At 49.1% G+C, this 12,908-nt stretch overlaps 1 protein-coding gene across 1 annotated transcript; it reads left to right on the top strand.

Moving 5' to 3' along the window:
* The first annotated feature begins 9,237 nt into the window (after positions 1-9,237).
* LOC133129011 (uncharacterized) lies at positions 9,238-10,596 on the top strand. The gene is made up of 2 exons (XM_061242815.1): positions 9,238-9,909; positions 10,573-10,596. The coding sequence occupies exons 1-2, from the start codon at positions 9,238-9,240 to the stop codon at positions 10,594-10,596; spliced, it is 696 nt and encodes a 231-aa protein (XP_061098799.1).
* The last annotated feature ends 2,312 nt before the right edge of the window (positions 10,597-12,908 follow it).

Here is a 12,908-nt window from a genome sequence, read left to right as displayed (position 1 = left end):
CATACATGCACACACACACATACAAACATATATGCACACACACACACACACACACACACATTCTTTCCTTTCTTAGACGCCGGTGTGAGTTCTGGGGTCACTGATATTTATTACAAATATTTTCTGCATTAATATCAACGTACATACATAACTCACTGACAAAGTCACTGTGCTGGCATGTAATCATGTTAAAACAGAAACCCTGGAGCATTATGGGTAGGACCCATTTCCTATTCCAGAGATCATAAACAGAAACCAGCAGGCATATTCTCTACCAATCACAGAGCACATTGCTGACAACAATGGCAGCAATAATTGGTGGATACGATCACATCAGTGCATCCCTTGCAAAAGGATTTTTTCAGAAAGCCTGCAGTGCTATAATCTCTCTGCTGCGTTCAGTACAGAGTGCTAGAGGAGCTATAATCTCTCTGCTGTGTTCAGTACAGAGTGCTAGAGGTGCTATAATCTCTCTGCTGTGTTCAGTACAGAGTGCAGCAGTGCTATAATCTCTCTGCTGTGTTCAGTACAGAGTGCTAGAGGTGCTATAATCTCTCTGCTGTGTTCAGTACAGAGTGCTAGAGGTGCTATAATCTCTCTGCTGTGTTCAGTACAGAGTGCTAGAGGAGCTATAATCTCTCTGCTGTGTTCAGTACAGAGTGCTAGAGGTGCTATAATCTCTCTGCTGCATTCGGTGCAGAGTGCAAATGCCACTCCACCAGCAATAAAACTGCACTTACGGCCGAATTAAACATTTTACGACACACTTTCCAACAGCAGCAGGGAGGAAATGGGGGTGTGGTGATAAACCATCTCTCTCTCACCGTCCCTGGCTTCTACACAGTGATAAACCTTCCTGTAACATCTTACCCCCCCCATTCTGCACACTGCAGAAGACAAAACTATCACAGCTGCACATTGCCCCCCCCCCCCCCCATATGGTAATAAGATCCAGTGGGCATGGAGGCTCATACATCCTGACTGAAGTTATTTTATGCTGTAACACAGTTTTGGGGGTCAAAATTAGCATAATCACCAGCCGACCGTACAATCATCTTTGAAGGCCAACGGGATCACATGTTCTGCTCGGAGTTAGCTAAATGCAAATTTCCTAAATCAGGAAATTTCATTTTCCGTTTCAATGAATCACACGCATCTGTAATAATCACTGCCACGGAATATTGACACTGTGATTTTTAACCTTCAACTCAAAGGTCAGCGACTCGGGAAGAACGCTCTGTGTAGAAGTGTGCTGTCAGTGTGACAGTGCCAGTGTTACTCTGCATGACCACAGAGTCACAGAGATCACCTGCTCCTCACAGAGTCACAGAGATCACCTGCTCCTCACAGAGTCACAGAGATCACCTGTTCCACAGAGAGTCACAGAGATCACCTGCTCCACACAGAGTCACAGAGTCACAGAGATCACCTGCTCCACACGGAGTCACAGAGTCACAGAGATCACCTGCTCCACACAGTCACAGAGTCACAGAGATCACCTGCTCCTCACAGAGTCACAGAGATCACCTGCTCCTCACAGAGTCACAGAGATCACCTGCTCCACACAGAGTCACAGAGTCACAGAGATCACCTGCTCCACACGGAGTCACAGAGATCACCTGCTCCTCACAGAGTCACAGAGATCACCTGCTCCACACGGAGTCACAGAGATCACCTGCTCCTCACAGAGTCACAGAGATCACCTGCTCCACACGGAGTCACAGAGTCACAGAGATCACCTGCTCCACACGGAGTCACAGAGATCACCTGCTCCTCACAGAGTCACAGAGATCACCTGCTCCACACAGAGTCACAGAGTCACAGAGATCACCTGTTCCACACAGAGTCACAGAGATCACCTGCTCCACACAGAGTCACAGAGATCACCTGCTCCACACAGAGTCACAGAGATCACCTGCTCCACACAGAGTCACAGAGATCACCTGCTCCACACAGAGTCACAGAGTCACAGAGTCACAGAGTCACAGAGATCACCTGCTCCTCACAGAGTCACAGAGATCACCTGCTCCACACGGAGTCACAGAGATCACCTGCTCCACACGGAGTAACAGAGATCACCTGCTCCACACAGAATCACAGAGATCACCTGCTCCTCACAGAGTCACAGAGATCACCTGCTCCACACGGAGTCACAGAGATCACCTGCTCCTCACAGAGTCACAGAGATCACCTGCTCCTCACAGAGTCACAGAGATCACCTGCTCCACACGGAGTCACAGAGATCACCTGCTCCTCACAGAGTCACAGAGATCACCTGCTCCACACAGAGTCACAGAGATCACCTGCTCCACACGGAGTAACAGAGATCACCTGCTCCTCCGAGGAGCTGGGAACAGAGCGATTCCTGTAGCTGGACCTGTAGACGGGACTGTTCAGTGAAAAGTTGATCAATTGCACAGTAAAGAGTCGATCGATTGTTCAGTACAGAGTTGATAGATTCTTCAGTGGTTGATCGATTGCTCGGTAAAGAGTCGAGCGAGTGTTCACAGCTGCATAGCACACAAGTATTCACGCACACATCACTACCCATCAACACTCAGAGATGGCCCCACCCAGATCAAGCATTCATGTACACATCACTACCCATCAACAGCTCAGACATGGCCCCACCCAGATCAAGCATTCATGCACACATCACTACCCATCAACAGCTCAGACATGGCCCCACCCAGATCACTGCTGAAGAAAACGAAAATCTTTAAATAAGCGTAATTCATTATTTAAAAACAAAACTTAATTCAATAAAGCTTCAATGGAAAAACAATTATGACAAAAAATCTGCAGGAGCTGAGCAATCATACAAATATGAATGTTTTGTTATGACATAACATCAATAAAATAAACTAAATGAAATGGTTGGGGCCAGATAAAGTCAATTTGTAAGTAATGCATCAAGAGGGAGTATCAGGGAATATTTATTTTTCATAATTTTCAAAAGCTTTTCCAAAGAGCCATCTCATTTTTTAAACTCATGAAGATGGGAGAGGTTTTGATAAATGTAAGAGCATCCCATATTAAATGTCCGTCATGAACATCCATTTTAAATGTAGGGATGAACTTGGCCTCTCATCTTCAAACTGCAGGTGTTGGCCTGTGTTGCAGTGGTCGAGCTCAAAAAGAAATTGACACCGACACAAAAGAAATGGCCTGTGCAGCAACACTTAATGTTATGGCAGTACAGCCGTTTTTTTAAAGCTCATATTAGCTAGTGAACTGTCCTTTGGGTGTATCAAGTTTACCATTCAATCTTTTAATCTAACCAACAACAGGTATATTAACTGGCCTAAGAGCATGTCATGCTGAAAATTAAACTTAAGGTGTGTTAAAAAGCATTATAACACATTAAGAAAGCCATATAAGAAGTCACTGGACCTGAGGCTGGTCCTGGCCACTGCTGATGATGTCATGGGACACAAGTCTGCTCTGGGCTGCTATAGATGAGGTCACTAAATCGAAGGACGCTCTAGGCTGCTGCTGACGATGTCACTGGATCCAAGGCCACTGCTGATGATGTCGCTGGATCAAAGGCCACTATAGGCTGCTACTGATGATGATGTCACTGGATTGAAGGCCACTCTGGGGCATTGCTGTACATTAGGAAGTTATCAACAGAAATGGGTTCCCTCTGATCCTCACAGACAGCTACACTTGGTCTGAGACTACAGGAGTATGCTTTGTGTGCACAGAACACTGAATCTGCTCTGACACATTTCTGCTACAGCCACACTCGGTCTGAGTCTACAGGTGCACAGACACACCTGGTCTGAGTCTACAGGTGCACAGACACACCTGGTCGGAGTCTACAGGTGCACAGACACACCTGGTCTGAGTCTACAGGTGCACAGACACACCTGGTCGGAGTCTACAGGTGCACAGTTACACCTGGTCTGAGTCTACAGGTGCACAGACACACCTGGTCTGAGTCTACAGGTGCAGACACACCTGGTCGGAGTCTACAGGTGCACAGACACACCTGGTCTGAGTCTACAGGTGCACAGACACACCTGGTCTGAGTCTACAGGTGCACAGACACACCTGGTCTGAGTCTACAGGTGCACAGACACACCTGGTCGGAGTCTACAGGTGCACAGACACACCTGGTCTGAGTCTACAGGTGCACAGACACACCTGGTCGGAGTCTACAGGTGCACAGTTACACCTGGTCTGAGTCTACAGGTGCACAGACACACCTGGTCTGAGTCTACAGGTGCAGACACACCTGGTCGGAGTCTACAGGTGCACAGACACACCTGGTCTGAGTCTACAGGTGCACAGACACACCTGGTCGGAGTCTACAGGTGCACAGACACACCTGGTCTGAGTCTACAGGTGCAGACACACCTGGTCGGAGTCTACAGGTGCACAGACACACCTGGTCTGAGTCTACAGGTGCACAGACACACCTGGTCGGAGTCTACAGGTGCACAGACACACCTGGTCGGAGTCTACAGGTGCACAGACACACCTGGTCTGAGTCTACAGGTGCACAGACACACCTGGTCTGAGTCTACAGGTGTACAGCCACACCTGGTCTGAGTCTACAGGTGCACAGACACACCTGGTCTGAGTCTACAGGTGCACAGACACACCTGGTCTGAGTCTACAGGTGCACAGACACACCTGGTCTGAGTCTACAGGTGCACAGACACACCTGGTCGGAGTCTACAGGTGCACAGACACACCTGGTCTGAGTCTACAGGTGCACAGACACACCTGGTCTGAGTCTACAGGTGCACAGACACACCTGGTCTGAGTCTACAGGTGCACAGACACACCTGGTCGGAGTCTACAGGTGCACAGACACACCTGGTCTGAGTCTACAGGTGCAGACACACCTGGTCGGAGTCTACAGGTGCACAGACACACCTGGTCGGAGTCTACAGGTGCACAGACACACCTGGTCGGAGTCTACAGGTGCACAGACACACCTGGTCTGAGTCTACAGGTGCACAGTTACACGCTACGCGTACACAGAACACTGAAGCTGCTCTGATACATTCCTGCTGTCAGAATATTGCTGCAGATCTTCAGAAGTTAATTAGGAGATAAAAAAAAAAAAAATGTTAAGATACTGTGCATTGAGTATGAATGCAGGGCTGAGAGCCCTCAACGCCCAACATAAACAATGCTAATGAGGAGTGTGAGAGAGAGGTCTTCTTTTAATGAGGGCAGGCACAATCAATCAAAGACAGGGGTCTAGTTTACAGGGCTACTGGGAGGGATACGCTCCTTAATTTCATTTGTTTCCTAATGCATATGAAATATGAAGCATATGGCCAGGGGGTTCATGATATTTAATAAGCTGTTTTTATTGACACTTTTTTTGATCCCGATCTGGGTAGTGGTTACATAAAAAGGTCGGTGGTTCTAATCCCGGTGTAGCCACAATAAGATCTGCACAACCGTTGGGCCCTTGAGCAAGGCCCTTAACCCTGCATTGCTGCAGGGGAGAATTGTCTCCTGCTTAGTCTAATCAACTGTACGTCGCTCTGGATAAGAGTGTCTGCCAAATGCCAATAATGTAATGTAATGTGATGTAATGTAATGTAATGTAATGGGTGTTTTGGTGGGATTGCTGATTGTGATTGAGGGGTCCCTGATACAGATTGGTGGTGATTGAGGGGTACCTGATAGAGACTGATGGTGATTGAGGGGTACCTGATACAGATTGATGGTGATTGAGAGGTACCTGATAGAGACTGATGGTGATTGAGGGGTACCTGATACAGATTGATGGTGATTGAGGGGTACCTGATACAGACTGATGGTGATTGAGGGGTACCTGATAGAGACTGATGGTGATTGAGGGGTACCTGATACAGATTGATGGTGATTGAGAGGTACCTGATAGAGACTGATGGTGATTGAGGGGTACCTGATACAGATTGATGGTGATTGAGGGGTACCTGATACAGACTGATGGTGATTGAGGGGTCCCTGATACAGATTGGTGGTGATTGAGAGGTACCTGATAGAGACTGATGGTGATTGAGGGGTACCTGATAGAGACTGATGGTGATTGAGGGGTACCTGATAGAGACTGATTGTGATTGAGGGGTACCTGATACAGATTGGTGGTGATTGAGGGGTACCTGATAGAGACTGATGGTGATTGAGGGGTCCCTGATACAGATTGGTGGTGATTGAGGGGTACCTGATAGAGACTGATGGTGATTGAGGGGTCCCTGATACAGATTGGTGGTGATTGAGGGGTACCTGATAGAGACTGATGGTGATTGAGAGGTACCTGATAGAGACTGATGGTGATTGAGAGGTACCTGATACAGATTGGTGGTGATTGAGGGGTACCTGATAGAGACTGATGGTGATTGAGGGGTACCTGATAGAGACTGATGGTGATTGAGGGGTACCTGATAGAGACTGATGGTGATTGAGGGGTACCTGATAGAGACTGATGGTGATTGAGAGGTACCTGATAGAGACTGATGGTGATTGAGGGGTACCTGATACAGACTGATGGTGATTGAGGGGTACCTGATACAGACTGATGGTGATTGAGGGGTCCCTGATACAGATTGGTGGTGATTGAGGGGTACCTGATACAGACTGATGGTGATTGAGGGGTCCCTGATACAGATTGGTGGTGATTGAGGGGTCCCTGATACAGATTGGTGGTGATTGAGGGGTACCTGATACAGATTGGTGGTGATTGAGGGGTACCTGATAGAGACTGATGGTGATTGAGGGGTACCTGATAGAGACTGATGGTGATTGAGGGGTACCTGATAGAAGCTGTGCGGATCTTACTGGACGACACCGGGGGCTTGATCCACCAACCGTCCGGGTCCCAGTCACGTACCGTAACTACGCTACAGACTGTCCCCTGTATGGTGATTGAGGGGTACCTGAATCAAATGAAGTGAAGACATGTTGAATATTAACCAATGGTCACAGCCCCGTTTGTGCCATTTTGATAAGAGGGACGTCTCAGCTAACAGTAGGCTACCCCTGGCTGGAGAAAACATCATTCCACAGCTGAATATTCAAACCTTCTTTAAGACTGTTTATCGACTGTCAGTGTTTACAAAACAAGCACTGATATTGCCTTGGAAACAGCCTCCCTTTTATATTTACCTCCTTTTCCTGATACTGGAAACACTCATGAAGGAAGGTTAATTTGTGCTACAGCACACTTATAAACAAAACACCTCGAAACACAACAGATTAAAGATGACTCATGAAATCTCACTGGAGAGACACATTGGACAATAGCATCTATCTGGGAGTTCATAAAAAATATTCTTTCACCCCCAAAATTTCATATTTTGTCATAACAAAAGCAGTCCAGGTCTGCTTACCTTTACACAGACTCAACAATATTAGAGACTGAACAATACAGGCTAAAACCTGCTGCTTCATGCCCCTTCATGTTCTCTTAGTGCTGGAAAAATTATAAGTAAAATAATTATATGAGAACAGAACTGTTCTCTGTGTGTGTGTGACTGTGTGTGTGTGTGTGTGTGTGTGTGTGTGTGTGTGTGTGTGACTGTACAGTTGCAATCAAAATCAACCCCCATTGCACATTAGGTTTATTGGCAAAATATACAATTTCTCAGCTGTTTGCAATAAACAAATTACACAAGAACTCTTTAAGTAGTTCAATGAAACATAACATTACAAAATATTACAAGGGTTTTTATCCACATTCAACACAAAATGATACTTTTAATCACTACTGCAGCCTCAAAATTATTGTATATAAATTGTATATATTTTTTGTATATATACAATAAGAAATTGTATATTTTGCCAATAAACCTAATGTGCAATGGGGGTTGAATAATTTTGATTGCAACTGTATATATGTGACTGTGTGTATGTATGAGTGTGCGTGTGTTACTGTGTGTGTCCGTGTGTGTGTGACTGTGTGTGTGACTATATGACTGTGTGTGTGTGACCGTGTGTGTGTGACTGCGTGTGTGTGTGTGACCGTGTGTATGTGACTGTGTATGTGTGTGTGTGTGTCTGTGTGTATGTGACTGTGTGTGTGTGTGTGTGTGTGTGTGTCACTGTGTGTGTGTGACCGTGTGTGTGTCTGTGTCTGTGTGTATGTGACTGTGTGTGTGTGTGTGTGTGTGTCACTGTGTGTGTGTGACCGTGTGTGTGTGTGTGTGTGTGTGTGTGTGTGTGAAAATGGCTCCATTGTGCTCGTTCACATTGAATGCTTCTGTTGTTATGACGACAATATTAATGCCATGATTGTGCAGTTATGCCAATAGACCCAGTGGAGAGGGGAAGTGAAGGTAATGCCTGATAATGAAAGCAAAGAACCTCGTTTAAATCAGCCGCTAAAGAAAGAGGTGAGGGACCGTGTGGGGACAGTAGGCAGTGTAGTGTGGGGACAGTAGGCAGTGTAGTGTGGGGACAGTAGGCAGTGTAGTGTGGGGACAGTAGACAGTGTAGTGTGGGGGCAGTAGACAGTGTAGTGTGGGGGCAGTAGACAGTGTAGTGTGGTGACAGTAGGCAGTGTAGTGTGGGGACAGTAGGCAGTGTAGTGTGGGGGCAGTAGACAGTGTAGTGTGGGGGCAGTAGACAGTGTAGTGTGGGGGCAGTAGGCAGTGTAGTGTGGGGGCAGTAGGCAGTGTAGTGTGGGGGCAGTAGACAGTGTAGTGTGGGGGCAGTAGACAGTGTAGTGTGGTGGCAGTAGACAGTGTAGTGGGAGGACAGTAGGCAGTGTAGTGTGGGGGCAGTAGACAGTGTAGTGTGGGGGCAGTAGGCAGTGTAGTGTGGGGACAGTAGACAGTGTAGTGCGGGGGCAGTAGGCAGTGTAGTGTGGGGACAGTAGGCAGTGTAGTGTGGGGGCAGTAGACAGTGTAGTGTGGGGACAGTAGACAGTGTAGTGTGGGGACAGTAGACAGTGTAGTGTGGGGGCAGTAGACAGTGTAGTGCGGGGGCAGTAGGCAGTGTAGTGTGGGGACAGTAGGCAGTGTAGTGTGGGGGCAGTAGACAGTGTAGTGTGGGGACAGTAGAGGTTACAGAGGACTTCCTCAATCACAGGCTGCATTATTTCTGTTGTTTTATGAGTGAGTTTTTATCGCAGGACTTAATGAGCCCTGTGTGAAAGCCCTTCTTTCAAATGAATAATCACCATGGCGATGTGGCTCTGACCTCTGGGCGGTATATAACAGAACACTGTCTCTGCTCTTCAGCCTCAGTCACACATTCAGGCTGAAAGCTGCTCCAGTGCGTTCCCCTATGCCCACGCCCCGATCCCTACGCCCCGATCCCCACGCCCCGATGCCCACGCCCCGATGCCCACGCCCCGATCCCTACGCCCCGATCCTCACGCCCCGATGCCCACGCCCCGATGCCCAGGCCCCGATGCCCACGCCCCGATGCCCACGCCCCGATGCCCAGGCCCCGATGCCCACGCCGCGATCCCCACGCCCCGATGCCCACGCCCCGATGCCCACGCCCCTATGCCCACGCCCCTATGCCCACGCCCCGATGCCCACGCCCCGATCCCCACGCCCCAATGCCCACGCCCCGATGCCCAGGCCCCGATGCCCAGGCCCCGATGCCCACGCCCCGATGCCCACGCCCCGATCCCTACGCCCCGATCCTCACGCCCCGATGCCCACGCCCCGATGCCCAGGCCCCGATGCCCAGGCCCCGATGCCCACGCCCCGATCCCCACGCCCCGATCCCCACGCCCCGATGCCCACGCCCCGATGCCCACGCCCCTATGCCCACGCCCCTATGCCCACGCCCCGATGCCCACGCCCCGATCCCCACGCCCCGATGCCCACGCCCCGATGCCCAGGCCCCGATGCCCAGGCCCCGATGCTCACGCCCCGATGCCCACGCCCCGATGCCCACGCCCCGATGCCCAGGCCCCGATGCCCAGGCCCCGATGCCCAGGCCCTTGTCACAAACATCTGCCCACTTCTCTCTGAGGGCAGAGCATCACTCCACTTTCAGCCTCTTTCAATAAAACTGTTGTGACAATGTTACTTTCCTGTGGAGAATGTCTCTCTGCTGGGTAGAATGTTGCTCTCCTGTGGAGAATGTTTCTCTGCCAGGGAGAATGTTGCTCTCCTTTAGAAAATATTCCTCTGCTGTGGAGAAAGCTGCTATCCTGTGGAAAATGTCTCTCTGCCAGGGAGAAAGTTGCTTTCCTGTGGAAAATGTTTCTCAGCAGGGCAGAAAGTTGCTCTCCTGCAGAGAATGTTTCTCAGCAGGGCAGAAAGTTGCTCTCCTGCGGAGAATGTTTCTCGGCAGGGCAGAAAGTTGCTCTCCTGCAGAGAATGTTTCTCGGCAGGGCAGAAAGTTCCTCACCTGTGGAGAATGTCTCTGTGGGGCAGAGCGGCAGAGGCTTGTATACTTTGCGGTTTCACCTTGAGCTGTGAGGACGACCGAAGAGGACAGCAGCGGAGTGGCCGACTGGTGCGGAGAGAAGGGGCCGTGACCTCACTTCCTGTCTTTGAGCCGAGCACCTCAGCGACACCTCTTGTGCTGTCCGTTTCCGTGGAGACAGCGCTGACCCTGAAGGAACAGAGGTGCCGTTTGTTTATTGTTTTTGTCTAACAGCACTCGGACAACCGCTCAGCGTGACGCACACAGAACACATCTCATCCCACATCCCTGCAGTCGGGCACCCCGGGTCAAAGCCTTTTACAATTAATATCCAAGTGAACAGAAAGCGAACCGGACCTCTAAATAGTACAGCGTTAAACACGACACATCTCTTTAAATTACAAAGCAACCAAAATAAAAAAGGCCCTTTGCCTTGGGCACCCTGTCAGTCAGTAGCTCCTCCCCGGGCAACTATAACAGCTTGTAAAGGCTTCCTGTAGCCAGCTAAGAGCCTTTCAGTTCTTTTGGAATTTTTCCAAATTCTTCCTAGCAGAACACCTCTAGCTCAGAAATATTATTTGGCCTCCTTGCATGTACTGCATGTTTGAGATCCCTCCACAGATTTTCAATAATATTCAAGTCTGGGGACTGTGGTGGCCATTCCAAAACCTTAATCCGTCTTTCCTGGAGGTACTTCATGGTTGATTTCGAGGTATGCCTTGGATCATTGTTTGGATACTGCCCTGTAGGTTTTCACATTAACCTACAGGACGGTAGATCTCCAGGAACAGGGTCGGGCAGCCCTGCTCTAGCTGTTGGATGAGGTGTGGCTTTGTTAGGGTTGGAGTGAAATCCTGCAGGATGGTAGATCTCCAGGAACAGGGTGGGGTCCACTGCAGCAGAGGGAACCGGAGGAAGAGGGGAAATACAAGATGAAGTGATAAATTCTGACTTCCCACTGCCACGGACACCCCAGCAGGATGGGAGACCGATTCATTATCCTCCTTTTCTTATCTCAGTGCGCTCCTTACCGGGCTCGTTAGCCGCCAACTCTTTGACAGATTACCCAGAAGCCTTCTGCATACGTCTTTTTTTGGGGGGGGGTTTCAGGTGAGTTTAGCAATTTTGAGCCCCTCTTTAAAAAACGGACTTTCCCCAAACTTTTTAAGTGTTATAATGCTGAACACACAGTATCCACAGAAAGACAGGCTCACGGCATCATACAGAGAAAGGGAGAGGGACAGAGGGAGAGAAAGCGAGGGAGTGAGAAAGAGAGAGAGGGATGGAGATATATTCTAAATGTAAAATCTGTTAAATGATGTATTAATATGTGAGCGGTTGCTCTCATGATCCTCCTGTATGAAGGGGGGTTGGGGAGAGGTGCAGGCCTCCCACCCAGCAGGCACCTGGAGACGGAAGCAGCTCAGAGATCCAGGCAAACTGTGTCAGTTTGCACACGTTCTCATGAGCTTAACTGCTGAGTATGCAAGAACATCAAAAAATCTGTTCATTTCAGACATCCCATAATGACCTTCCTGACCGTGATGTGACACTGCACTCCACCCACATTCTGACCAGGCTCCGCCCACTTGGTCTCAGAGACCCCACCCACATTCCGACCGGGCTCCGCCCACTCGGTCTCAGAGACCCCACCCACATTCCAACCAGGCTCCGCCCTGCCAACTACAGAGCACTGCAGAGGCTCAAACAGGAAGTCTGGACCACGGGAATGCAGGTTTGGGGGAGCCAGAGAGACACATCACCCCCCAGATTCTCACACGCAGTAATTGCTACACTAGCGCGGCCACACTTCATGTCTCACAACGCAAGACAAGGCGCTTGAAAGGAATCCTACGTCCTGGCAGCACGCAGTGTGGGTGATAATTAAACGCCATTTCATTAACACTGTGACCACAGACATCGGTGAGGCTTTCTTTAAAGTGTCAAAATTCATAACGTAATAATAATAATAATGCAATGAATCTAAATTTGTGAAAATACCTGAAAACATGGCCTCTTATTGTGGAAGGTGATGCTTCCTGTCCACCTGGCCCACCACAAGAGAGGATACGCACCCAGAGAGCACACCCTTATTCACCAGCTTCACTGTCACTTCACTTTCACGCCTCCCGTGAAAACCACAACGCTGCCATCTGGTGGGGAAGAATATAACCTCCCTCCAAAAAAAATAAACCTGAGAATGAATTGAAGGGGATTTTACTCCACATGGACGCAGCTACAAAATACTATCACATCACCGGGAGACTCTGGGGAACACAGAACACGGGCTTAAAATAAAATAATCAGAATAATTAGTTATTTATCTGACACTTTTATCCGAAGCAACTGACTGTTCATTAGACTTAACAGCGGACAATCCCCTCTGGAGCAATGTGGAGTTAAGGGCCTTACTCAAGGGCCCAACAGCTGTGCAGATCTTATTTTGGCTGCACTGGGGCTGGAACCACCAACCTTCCAGGTCCCAGTCATGTACCTTAGCCACTAGGCAACAGGCTTCCCCAGTCATGTACCTTAGCCACTAGGCTACAGGCTGTCCCAGTCATGTACCT

The sequence above is a fragment of the Conger conger genome, chromosome 5 (assembly GCF_963514075.1).
Source record: "Conger conger chromosome 5, fConCon1.1, whole genome shotgun sequence".
Taxonomy (NCBI): domain Eukaryota; kingdom Metazoa; phylum Chordata; class Actinopteri; order Anguilliformes; family Congridae; genus Conger; species Conger conger.
This window is presented reverse-complemented; position numbering and strand designations above follow the sequence as displayed.

Excerpts from the sequence above, each read along its gene's own strand:
- LOC133129011 (XM_061242815.1), top strand. The coding sequence starts at position 9,238 with ATGCCCACGCCCCGATCCCTACGCCCCGATCCCCACGCCCCGATGCCC. Across the intron at positions 9,910-10,572 it reads GCCCCGATGCCCAGGCCCTT|CACTCGGACAACCGCTCAGC; the intron begins GTCACAAACATC and ends TTTGTCTAACAG.